General features: G+C 32.4%; 1 protein-coding gene across 2 annotated transcripts in view; it reads left to right on the top strand.

Annotated features, from left to right (window-relative positions):
• The window catches only part of PLOD2 (procollagen-lysine,2-oxoglutarate 5-dioxygenase 2), a 124752-nt gene extending 111399 nt beyond the window's left edge, over positions 1-13353 (top strand). Inside the window, exons 12-20 of one of the 2 annotated variants that reach the window (XM_043875218.1) lie at positions 1367-1492; positions 3896-4037; positions 5182-5244; positions 6244-6357; positions 9003-9068; positions 10095-10199; positions 11369-11515; positions 11625-11750; positions 11922-13353. In XM_043875218.1, coding sequence (XP_043731153.1) covers positions 1367-1492; positions 3896-4037; positions 5182-5244; positions 6244-6357; positions 9003-9068; positions 10095-10199; positions 11369-11515; positions 11625-11750; positions 11922-12077 — 1045 coding nt within the window. In that variant the 3' untranslated portion in view covers positions 12078-13353. The remainder of the gene's footprint in view (positions 1-1366; positions 1493-3895; positions 4038-5181; positions 5245-6243; positions 6358-9002; positions 9069-10094; positions 10200-11368; positions 11516-11624; positions 11751-11921) is intronic. The other variant, XM_043875219.1, reaches the window with a different exon arrangement.

The following is a 13353-nucleotide window of genomic DNA, read 5'->3' as shown; positions in this document are numbered from 1 at the left end:
TTTGAATTTGATGATTAAAATATGTAAGATGTCTGCTGCCCTCTATTAACCCATCCTATGTATAATTTGTCAATTTGAGAATTCAAAATCTACGGCTGCTCAGTATTAATCTTAGAATTCCATACTCAAAAACATTGAGGCACACAGCAGATGGATTTTCACTTTCATTGTCTCTTTGCCCAGCTCTTTCAGGCAACTAAGATTATAATGAAAAGATTTCTTTCTATTAAGTGTTTGATCTTGTTAGTTGTCTTGAATTATCATTCCTTAAATTAACATAATATGTAGATTCTAATTTATGTTTTTATTTCCGATGCTGTGGGTATTCTAACAAAGCAGATTATAGATGTATCTGGCTAACATTTTATTCTAATAGGAACCAGGAAAAATAAACTACAAACTGTTTTATGACGTGTATTTGTAGACTATGTGTTACTTTTCCATAGGTAATGGAAGGGCACACGTGGTTTTCACAAGATTGGAGTGTTGTGAAATGGTTTTTTTGTGGAGATAGTTGGTCTATTACCTCCCTCTTGAAGGAGTTGTGTGAGATTTTCTTCAGAATTGTGTCACACTACTATAATTTAGATAATTTTTAAGTTAACTCTAGTGAAATTTCAGAATTTGTTACTTCATTTGAAAAATGTTGATGCATTATAAATTAGATTTCCTTAAGAAGAAATCTGACATGTTTTGAATTTGTAACATGTACTTGTCTCAAAGGGACTCCTTTCCTGGTAAATAGTGAGACAGCACTATTCTATTTTGTTTTCTAAAATAGTCAAAAACCAGAAAAATGTTCAGTGTTGCCAGGGCTAGCACAACCCATTATAAAAGTTAAAAAAAAATTGCAACATACTTTAAAGTAATTCAGGACTTAACTTTAGGAAAACTGGCCTATTTACAGATATCTCAGCCCATCTTCATAAATTTTTTTATTCAACAAATATTTATGAGATACCTTAATGCACTAGGGACTGTGATGTCTGCCTAATAACAAGGAAAGTATTTGATTTCATTGGATATAATTTTTGAAATATTTAAAATAAATGATTAAGGTAGTTTCACTTTTATTGGATGCAAGTATGGTCCTTTTAAAAGTTTTTTTTTATACTTTCATTCACATTTTCAATTACTTTTTCTTTTTTATTAGTCTTTTTACCAAGCATGATTGAAAATCAGCAATGTACTTGTTTAAGGATAAGTGAAGGGAGGAAATTCCTTTCTATTTTATTTAGTTTTTTGGACTAACTGCATATGTATTAAATAAGGTTTATTGTTTTCTGTGTCATGTTAAGCCCCAAACACATAATTTTGTGGCAGTTAAAAAATGGATAATTATCTGAATTTGTGTCTCTCTCCTTAGGAAGATCATTGCTCCTCTTGTAACTCGTCATGGAAAACTGTGGTCCAACTTCTGGGGGGCCTTGAGTCCTGATGGATACTACGCTCGGTCTGAAGATTATGTGGATATTGTTCAAGGGAATAGAGTGTAAGTTACTTGATTTGATCTTTTCATGTGAAATATCTTTATGTAAAGATATGGTCTTGTAATATTATATTGAGTTTTCAAATATTTTTTAATCTCTTTCCTTTATGTTAAATGGAAATTTGAAGACCTTGGAGACCACTTGTGATCCTGCAATACTAGTATAAAACTAATATTTTAAAAATTGTTCTTAATGTCATAAATCTTCAAAGGCACACACTCTCAGTTGTGGTAAATACTAAAAGGTAGTGTATGATTACCATGGGTAGATATCTTATGGTTGTTAGAAGAGGGATATTTTTTAAAGTTTGGAAAGGGAACTTCATTTAGCTAATATATTTAGTGGCCAGGATAAATGTTGTTTGATAGCTTATAAACTTTATAAATGAGTCAACAAAAACACCAACAACTAAACCTTCCATCATTTCCTTTTGAAGAATTTTCTGTGTGATATAGCTGGTATTCTGCTTTAAAGAGAAGTTTCTTCACCGTATAATTTCCATTTTCTAGAGTTTGAAAAGAGTATACTTGCTACAAAGTATGTGCCTTATTTATGCTTATTTCAGACACAGAAGTTGAAATTTTTTAAACTAAAGGATGATCACAGTTGAATTAGCTTTTTGCTGAGGTTAAAATAGAGAAGAATGTCATCCTTTTTTTTCAAACAGCTGACTTGAACCAGAGTGACTGAGACATTAAGTGCTTTGCCTAATTTCTCAGATACATCAGCTCAATTAAAGAGGGTTAATGTTTAGAAAAAAAAATCATACAGTGTTTTTGAACAGTTGAGTTGTGAAGGTGTTTTCCTTGTGAAAATTATAATAGGCATGTAATAGTTAATTTGAATGATATAAATGTCATAAAGTCTTTTGTTAGCTACAGTTAAGAAGCATGATAACTGAGAAAATATTATTACAATCATATTCTGTTGTTTCAAAATACTTTAATAGTTTCTGGGATGATTTGTATAGACTATACGCCTGATGTCCATGGGTGTGGCACAAATAAGGCTTCACAGAAGTGGAAGTAGAGAACTCATATTTCATTTAAGCTGTTTTAGTTCAACTTCCTGTCATTGTTGTCTAAAGGAAAAGAATAAGGTAGAGGCTTTTGATTTAGTTAATAGAAGAATGTACCTTATATATAAGAGATGCATGAAAGAATGACATCTTACAATGTGTGTGTGTGTGTGTGTATGAAACAGTGTACTCTTTACCATACCAGTGATTAGTTTCTGAATTAAGTGGGCACACTATATATTTTTGATTGAACATTTCCTTTGAAGCTCATCTAGTAAGACAAAATGATACTATGTATATTGCTTTCCGTCTCTGACTACATTTCCTTGGTCAGGATCTTCCCTTTCTGTTCTGTGAAAGCAAAACATATCCCTTCAAGTGAAACTTCTGTTTTATTGTTTTTAGGAAATGAGTCATGTTCAGAGTAAGCAGACAAGTGTGGGAAAGAAAGAAGGATGAAATAAACAGTGTCTTCCATCACTTGTGTACTTCAAGCTATGTTTATATTCTTCCTTTTTCTACAGACAATTGAGATAGCTTAATGACTTTCGAAAAACTGTATTTTAAGAGAATTTTAGGCTGTGTTCAGTGGTGTGCTGGTAAATGTCTAATAACTGATTCTTGAGGTTCGAAGATGCCCTGGTTTGTAGTTTTGCCCATCTTTGTCTTCTGAATACATCTACTATGGCTGATTTCAAGCTTCCAATGTGGTCACTGAGTGTAGACTTGGGAAGGGAAGCTCAGTGCTCTGGGAAGCCACTGTGAGCTGGATGTGATGTTTTTGCTATCAAAGTGCTTAATCATAAATGCCCATCAGGATATTGTACTCTAACTGGTCAACAAAGTGAGGGATGACAGCTAAAATGCCAAACACATCAACTTTAAAATGAAGTTTATGTAGGGAGATACTAATTTAGCTCATAATATGGATCGGGAAAAATCCTCTGGAGAAGGGATAGGCTACCCACTCCAGTATTCTTGGACTTCCCTTGTGGCTCAGCTGGTAAAGAATCTGCCTATAATGCAGGAGGCCCGGGCTTGATCCCTGGGTTGGGAAGATCCTCTGGAGAAGGGAAAGGCTACCCACTCCAGTATTCTGGCCTGGAGAATTTCATGGACTATACTGTCCATGGGGTCACAAAGAGTTGGACACGACTGAGCAACTTTCACTCACTCACTCATATAGTGTCTACCAAATAATCTCATGTATATGTTTGTGTATATATGCCAGATATCATGAAATGTGTTTGTATCTGTGTGTAACTGACTCCATAGTTTATATATGCAAAATTTTAAACATACAAGGCATTTGTTTTAAAACCATAACAATAAAACTTTAAATATTTTGTATTTGTGGTATTTTGGAATGTCTTATCTTTACTTTCAGAGGGATATGGAATGTCCCATACATGGCTAATGTGTACTTAATTAAAGGAAAGACCCTCCGATCAGAGATGAATGAAAGGAACTATTTTGTTCGTGATAAACTGGATCCTGATATGGCTCTTTGCCGAAATGCTAGAGAAATGGTAGGGAATATGATGATGGCTTGCTTGAATGTCTCTATAAGATGGCTTGCTTTACCGGTTGATGTGTCATTTGTTTTGATAACCTTTTCTTTCTAATTTGTAAGTACTAGCCAATTTTTTGGTTCTATATTGAAATATCAGGAGCAATTATGGAGAATAACTTGCCTGTGCAACACCTGCAGAAACAATTGGAAAAAAGTTTGGCTTAGGCTAACTCACAGGCAACAATAAGATATTCAATTGTAAGCATAGACTGGTTACAAATCAACTTTGCATTTTTAATAATTTGTCTCTAATTTGAAATTCTATACTGAAAAATCTGACCTAATTAAACTTAATAGATGAAGCCTGGGTGAAATAACGATTTACATATTTAAGAAAAACACACTTTTGTCCTAAAGTCAGTATCCAGTATTCCTCTGTCATTATTCATCCCATGCTTTTAAAAAATAGGTCCCTTACCACTAAACTGGGAGAAGAATTAAAATATGTAGTCTGTTTATGTGAAAAATTAATCATACATTGCTAGTCTATAATATATTTTCATTATAAAACTTGAAGTGATTGTAGAAAATTGTTTTCAGAGTGTATAAGTGTGTCTTAAAACATACTTATATGGTTTTATGTTTTAGAAGTGATTGGGTTATTTTATTCAAATTTGTATAAGCAAATGTGTTTATGGAAAAATCAGGAAAGTTGGCAAGTACTTTTTTCTAGTTTAATAAGGCATGTGTTACTTGAAATATGTTTGTTTTTCCTACAAACTTTTGTCCATTGTTACACTGAATGTACTCAGTACTTGTGATTGTAATTTGTGCTCATGTTTGGCTATTTGACTCAACAGCGCACCCTGGAATGGCCTCTCTTACACTTTTTTTTTTTTTTCCTTTTTCTTAATTTTGTATCTAATGAGAACTCTTACTAAGGAATGAGCTTGGATTTATGTTTGACCAACAGAAAAATAAAAAAAGGGCTGGAGTTGTTTCTTTATGTGCACTGTAAGCTTTGCTTGTTCTGCATGCTGTATGTGAAGGACATTTCAGAATGTCAGCTTTTTCTCAAGGGCTGCTATTTTTATTTACCTAAGAATACCTGAGAGAGTGGATGTGCAGGTCAACTTACCCAATCCTTCTCTTCATTTTAGACTTTACAAAGGGAAAAAGACTCCCCTACTCCGGAAACATTCCAAATGCTCAGCCCCCCAAAGGTGTTATTTTATTTACTTTTATTTTTGTTTATTTATTTAAAATACTAGATAATGTATATTGCCTAAAAGTAAAGTTTCTTTAAGAGTCTTCTTTTCATTTAGCTTGGTGTGAACTGTTGGTATTCACTGGTTCTGAATTTGTACATGTGAGCATGTGTTTTGTGTGTTGGGGATAGGCATGTGTATTCAGCTGTTAGTTCTTCAGACTGATTTGCATTTTATGGGTGACAGATGGAAAAGTTAAATACAAATCACTTTCACTAGTTTCTCCAGTTTTTGCTTTTGTTTTTTTTTAAGGCGAGAAGAGGTAGGAGTATGTATAAAGTACATCCTGATTAAAATGAGATTTGATTACTCTTCACTAATTTTCTTTTTATTAATAACCAACTCTTTTTACCATTAAAACAGGTACAAAAAGAAACAACCTTACCTTAATGGTGTTTGCCATAGTTATTAGGTTTGGGGCAAGGACAAGAAACTGATTTTCTTTAGTTGCCTCTTCATGCAGGAGTAAATTCTGTGTTCAATCTTTAAACATCAGAATGTAAAAGTATGAAATAGACTGATAAAATATTGACATTTGAATTTTTGTTTAAAAATGTGATATCTTCTTTGAAAGGAAAAGAAGCCAAAAGAGGTACAATTAATTGCACTTTGGCGTCTCAAAAATATTTCTGCTTTCAAACAGGAATTCTTTTCCCTGATGTCTACATCTAGGACCAATGAGAAAGGGACAAAAACAGTCCTTCTTCCTCCTCTTTTTTTCAGTTGAGTGTCAGTGCTATCAATTAGTTTTGTGTGGTGTCTGAATTCATAATTAATCAAATTCTACTTTTATTTTAAATTATGCATGTTTTATATGAAAAATAAAAATGCATGTTCCTGAATAAAAGATAAAAGTTGAAATTAATATCTTTTGTAAAATTTTTCATGTGGTTAAACTTATTTTCTTATATTTTCCTCCAATATTATTAATACTATTTTTTTTTTGGTATATAGGGTGTTTTTATGTACATTTCTAATAGACATGAATTTGGAAGACTATTATCAACTGCCAATTACAATATTTCCCATTTTAACAATGACCTCTGGCAGATTTTTGAAAATCCTGTGGTATGTATTTCATGCTCAGCTTCATTTATTACTTATTTTTTGTAACTCTAAATGGATATAAATCAATTAGGTTAATAATACAGAAATACAGCAAGAGACTTTAAAGAAGTATTTTTAATTATGTAATCACAGGCCTAATTTATTGTATTTCTTGTCTAAGAACTTTCTTTTTAAAGATATATTAAGTTTGGATAACGGAATTATCAGTTTCTTTGATTTCTCCTAATATTTCTGTTATATGTATTTCAAAACAGCAATAAATTTTCAATCTGAATTTCAGAAGAAAATGTTTATGAATAGCTCATGTATGACAATATTACATTTTGACTTTCAGAAAGAAAATGCAAGAAGTTAGTTTGAGAAAATGCATTTTAAAATAGTTTTTAAATAAAAATTCTGGGAATGTACTCTAAAGATAGCTAGAGAAAACTGCAAAGTGGAATCAGCATATAGAGAAAGTCTTAAGTTGATGAAACTATGTCCAAAATTATTTCTTTTCTATAATTTTTGAATCATGCAGGAATTAATTCATTTTTGTCTTAATCGGTTTTCTTTAGGCAAGATGGCACATTTATTCAAGGGAAAATACTCACTAAAATCTATTTATGGTTTTTTTCCTTGCTATTAGTCAAGTTTTAAATTACGAAGACTCAATCCACCTGTTGAGAATTGTCTTTTACTTTGTAGAAGTGTTGACTTTGGGGAATAGTAGATTTAATGGTCTCTAAAACTCTGTTGTTGGAAAAAGAATATCTTTTGACTTTTTTGTGTGTCTTAAAAGTACTGTTTCACTTTAGCGGCGTATCTCCATCTTTCACAGGAGTAGAATTGAAAACAGGCTCTTTTTTAAAATGATGAGGATGGAATTACCTATTTTACTTTGGCACTAGAACACTTGGTATTTTGAGAGATACAACTATTGATTTCTTGGCTAATACTAGCTTCCTGAAAAAAAAATCCCAAGTTATAGCCTGAAGTGTAGATATTTGTGTGAGATTTAAAATCTTTGGAGAGTATGCAATGAATATATCAGAAATTGGAAATGGTTTTCTTTCCATGGCTTTGTTCTAGTTTTGGTAAATTAGCTTGACTGATATGTCTCATGAAGGATATCCCATAGCAAAGTATTTAATATTACCCCATTATCAGAACTACTAAGAAATTAATAAAGTCAATTGTTCAATGATATTTGAAACCAGTCTAAAATAAAAAGTTAATATTAATGCTTTAATGTAAAATCTTAGGGTCTTATTTCTTTAACTTCAAAAAATCTACAATGATGCCAAAAACGAATACCTAAAAATCTTTAAAGATTCTGAAATGTTATGTATGATTATTTACTTTTAATTCCCCCCCCCCATATTTTAGAATCAGAGAACCAATAAATATTAAAGGGGATAATGAGTAATTTGATCCTTATACATACTATACATACTTTACACACTATGTATAAATTAATTTTGTTAAAGAATTTGAAGATAGTTTTGGTTCTTCCAGATCTAAAAATATCTGAGCTACATATAAGCAGAGAAATGTAAAACTAAGAATGGCAAATAAATTATCAGGACCTTTTTTAAATGTGGCCTCAAAAGATATATTTCAGACAAATATTTTTTGAAACATATTTTGATTGAAATTATTTTGAGTCCTTACCTCAGTTTTTCCCTACTTGCTTACTATTTGTACTTTGCAAAGAGAACACTAAGAATTTTGTTAAACAGTCTAAATATATTTAAGAAAAGATCATTGTGGATATTGAATCTTATTTTAAGATATACCCTTTAAATATTGGGTTTTTAAGTAAAACACTTAACCCAGGAAAAAGATTCCTTAGTTGATATTGACAAAAATTGTTGTATCTTAGTGTGAGGTTGGTGTGTCAGTGATTAGGCTAAGAGAAGATTCAGGTGCATGAGTTAGTATGAAGAAGATCTATTTTTCAACACATGGTCTTAAACCTTAATTTCTATTAACTGAAAGTTATGATAATGTTAGTAACCCCGTTGAACATTCTTTGATACTAATCTAAAGCTGAAGTGAAAATACACATTTTGAATATATCTTAAAAAATCAAAATTATTTTAGAGTAATTCACTATAAAAGTATATAAGCAAGGCCAAGTTGATTAATTTGCTAATTTTTACTAATGTTTGTTGCTAGAGTTATGTTCCCTATCTTTCACTTTTAAAACACGCATATTTGCCTACAGCTATGTATAACTGTCCTGGAGGAGGGTATGGCAGCCCACTCCGTTATTCTTACCTGGAGAGTCCCCATGGACAGAGGAGCCTGATGGGCTACGGTTGGACATGACTGAGGGACTAAATACACACAACTCATGTATATCCACAGAATATAGCATACAGATGTAGAGACTATAAGATTACTCAGAATTTAAAATAGAGTTATAAAACTGCATAAATAAAGACTTTCACAGAATGTTTTCAACATACAAAAAAATCAGGCAAAGTTTAGAAAGCATAAACTCTGGTTTCTGAAAGTTTCTATTTTGTCTACTACACATAGTAATTTATAAATTGCTTGAGCAGTTTCTAAAGTGCATATACTTTATATTTTCCTTTAAAGTATTCGTGGAAAGGTTTTTGCTTTAATCTGAGCAATTGATTTTTTTTCCCCCCCCGTAGGACTGGAAGGAAAAGTATATAAACCGAGATTACTCAAAGATTTTCACTGAAAATATAGTTGAACAGGTTTGTATTAGAAATTACTATGATATATAGAGCATTTTTGTTATACTTTCTAGTAGGGAATATTATTAATGTAATACTCTCTAGCAGAGGGTGTTGTGAAAGTAGAGAAACTGTCCTTTAGGTAAAGTTCATGTGACTTAATTACCAATTTTACAGCCTTGAAGGTCAGATAGTTTAACATGTAGAAAAATGAAAATGAACAATAATATTAAGGTCATGCTATTTTTTTTAGCATACTCCCAATGTCATAACCATTTCAGAAATAAATTTTTGACAGATCTCTGGTGTAAGCCTCTTTCAGTGAAAGTTCATCTTTGAAGAAATAGGACTCCAAACATCACTTCTCAAAGAGGTTTCTTTCAAAATGAACTCTGCTTTAGATGAATGTTCCAAATTATTGCTAATACCTTATTTCAGAGAATGTAAAGGGTCTTTAATTCTGCGATGCTGTTATTTTGTTCACTGTGAGAAAGGAAAAAAAAATACTGCCAATTAAACTATGACACACATTGAAAGAGCTCTGTTAGACTTACTGAGGCAAAGGTGTTGTATGTCATAGGGCACTGTATACATAATAACATTTCATTTCAATGACAAATCATAATGTATCATTTAAAAAGATGTGTCAAAGAGCAGGTCAACAAATGTAGCACCAACTAGATGTATGTATGCATGTGCACACATGCATTTGCACACATGCACACATGTTGAGAACAAAATCAGCATCTGACCAGGTGTACATTCCCTGTGTCATCAGCAACTATATCACAGTGGCTGCCTAGCCAACCATGAGTCTAAGAACAGGTCTTGACTTCATAAAGGTTAAAATGCAAAAAAAAAAAAAGTCTTAGAAATTGTTTTTTAAAAATCTATTGTTTGTAACAGTAGTGTCAGTATTGTTGGGCAAACTTCTTAAAAAGACATCTAAGTGAGATAAATACTGAATATTACTTTTGAAATGCCATTTGTTAGTAAAAAGACACAAAATGTTACTCTCTTCATGGTGGTGTCATGTTTTATATGTAGCCTTGTCCAGATGTTTTTTGGTTTCCTATATTTTCTGAAAAAGCCTGTGATGAATTGGTGGAAGAAATGGAGCATTATGGCCAGTGGTCTGGAGGGAAGCATCATGTAAGTTATTATTTTACATTAAGAACTAAAATGTGTATGTAGGGCAAGGAGGAGTATAGGTATTTAGAGAAAGTGAAGGAGGTTTGTACTTTTTGTCTTACATCCCTGAGTCCTAGACCTCAATGAAGGGGCTACCCAAGGCTGTCAAGAGAACTATGATTTTCATCTAATTCTGCCAATCTTTTTTTAACATTTAATCTATCTGGGCCTCAATTTTATCTCCAATTACACTGGGTGATCCTTCGGGGTCTGTGTCCCCTGGCTGGGGATGGTAAGGTCATATAGGCCTATTGTGTGATATTGCTCTTCTCCAAGGCCTTTTTTTTTTTTTTTTAACTCTGTGTTTTCACAGTGAGCTATAGTGAAAATACCAAAACAAAGTCTATCTGGTTGACTGCCAAAGCTATTTTTTTGTGTGTAAACATAGGAAGGAGGAATCTGTTTGAATGCCTTTGGTGTAATACAGTATTGCATTTACATTCAAAGACTTGACAGGAGGCATTACTGTTGGTGGTTCAATGTATTTCTTTTCCTCTGAGAACCCACAGATACTAGGTCCTTTATAGTACCAAGGAATTTTAGTGGAATACTCTGGAGTATTAATGCCTCTGCTCAAATATATACCCACCTAGTCAGCTGATCAGAAAGGCAGAAGTTTGAAGTATGAGGAAGAACTTGAAGTTGGCAGCTTGTAGGAAAATGAAAAGCAATCATGGAAGGAATTTGGGGGCCACAAGATAGAAGTGAGAAGATTGGCAGGAAAAGTTTATTTTCAGTGACAGGTAGTAGTCCAAGGTGCAGACAAACAAAATCTATGCCCATCAAGCAGCTAAGACTTCCTGAAGGGTCAAAAAACTCATTTTTAAAGGGACATGAAAAGGCTTTGGTGATCAATTGTATTTATTTTCTCATTAGACCTCAAATATCTGTTAAATAAATAGGAAAGCAGTCTACTTACTCTATAATACTTTGCTTCATCACTGATACATTTGCAAAGCCATGTTATCTAAGTTATTTTGATAGTTGTGCAATAAAGCAGATGGTACACCATAATTGAACTGTTATTTTTATTGTCTATTATGATCTTGTGGTTGAAAAAAATTCCAAGACAAAGTCAGTGTAAATTGCACATGGACCACACTTTATAATGTCATGAATGCTCTTTCCAGGATAGCCGTATATCTGGTGGCTATGAAAATGTCCCAACCGATGATATCCACATGAAGCAAATTGGTCTGGAAAATGTATGGCTTCATTTTATCCGGGAGTTTATTGCGCCTGTCACACTGAAAGTCTTTGCAGGCTATTATACTAAGGTAGTTATCCTCCCACTACTGCTACCTACTCCTACCAGTTTTTACACAAATGTGCTATTTTATGTTTTTATTGATAAGCGAATCCATTAGCTTACTTTGCTTTTTTTAGGGATTTGCACTCTTGAATTTTGTAGTAAAATACTCCCCTGAAAGACAGCGCTCCCTTCGCCCTCATCATGATGCTTCTACATTTACCATCAACATTGCACTCAATAATGTGGGAGAAGATTTTCAGGTTATTATGGTTTTTCTATTTTATATTTTTTCAAAACAAATATGTCATTATGAAATGGCCTTTGCCTTATCTTTTTTTTTTTTTTAGATTCTGCTTAGCATCATTTGAATTTTATCACTCATTAAAATTGAAATATAATAAGTTGATACATTTATTTCTCTATCCTTTTAGGGAGGTGGATGCAAATTTCTAAGGTACAATTGCTCTATTGAGTCACCAAGGAAAGGCTGGAGTTTCATGCATCCAGGGAGACTCACCCATCTGCATGAAGGACTTCCTGTTAAAAATGGAACAAGATACATCGCTGTGTCCTTTATAGATCCCTAAGTTATTTTCTTTTCATTGAATTGAGTTTTCTTTGGAATGGATGACTGGCATGAACATGCCTTTGCAGTTGTCCTTGAGAAGATGAGAGGAGTATTTAAATAACTTCCACAAAACAACTTCACTTTAGGCCAAACATTTGAAAAACTTTTCCTAAAAAAATTGTTTGATATTTCTAAATGTCTGCTCTGAGCCTTAAAACACAGATTGAAGAAGAGAAAGGAAAAAAAAATGTAAAAGCAATTATTTATTTCTATGCCTTATTGTCTCTGAGAATAATGACAGTTTTCCGAATTTGTGTTTTAGTTGATTCAGGTACAGATGTACAAGTGACGAATGAGACTAATAATATTTTCTTATTAAAAGAGTGAGAAGAATTTTGTTTATCACCATGTAGACAAAATGGATATAAATGAAAATTTCAAGTTTTGAAATGCAGGAAAACTGGAGTTCTAACTGGATTTGTATGCGACTAATTGCATAAGTACTTTCTTTGACCACCTATTCTGGGATGTTTTTTGGTGGTTATTGAAGGAATATGAGGAAAAATATATAATGCAATGTTTTTCCTCAAGAAACTTAGCAGAAAATACAACTGAGGTGCATATCCAGTGGAAAACATTTTTGTTTAGATTGTTAGATTGTTTTTTACATTTGCCTTAGAAATCAAGCCTTATGGTCCTTCAGATAAATTTTCCAAGGTGGATTAGATTAAGTAGATGTTAGATTTAGGAAAGCTTTCAAGTCTTTTGATTTCTTCAAAAGTACATCAAGCATCAACTTAAGATCATCAAGTGCCCTTAAGTCAAGGCAGGGTCATTTTTAATTTTAGAAAATGAGGAAAAGGAAAATTTCATTGAGATTTAGTAATAACACATGAGTTTTTTTTAATAAAACACTAAGTACTTGAATTTTGTATCAGGAAAATAAAGTTGGTGAGCCTTTGTTCTTCCCTTTTACCTTCTGTCTTCCTCCTAATTCTTTTTTTCAGGAGGGTGATTCACTTTTTTGTCTTCACAGCATAGTCTCCATTTTATCCTTCTTACTGTTTTTATTACTTTTCTTTTATCCCACTTTCAAAAAATTTCCCAACACAAACAATTTTGTGACTTGATTTTTTCACCATTATTCTGAGTGAGGTTTAAATATTCTCATTGTAGCTACTGTTTTTAATTTAAAGGTTAAACTTGAAAAAAAAGTTTTAAGTCATGGTGCCAAATTTCATTTTTCTAACACTGTGTGTTAGAAAATTATGAAAAATAAAATAATTTAAAATGTT

The sequence above is a fragment of the Cervus elaphus genome, chromosome 19, assembly GCF_910594005.1.
Source record: "Cervus elaphus chromosome 19, mCerEla1.1, whole genome shotgun sequence".
In the NCBI taxonomy this organism is placed as follows: Eukaryota; Metazoa; Chordata; class Mammalia; order Artiodactyla; family Cervidae; genus Cervus; species Cervus elaphus.
The sequence above is the reverse complement of the archived record's forward strand: the minus strand, read 5'-3'. Positions and strand labels throughout refer to the sequence as shown.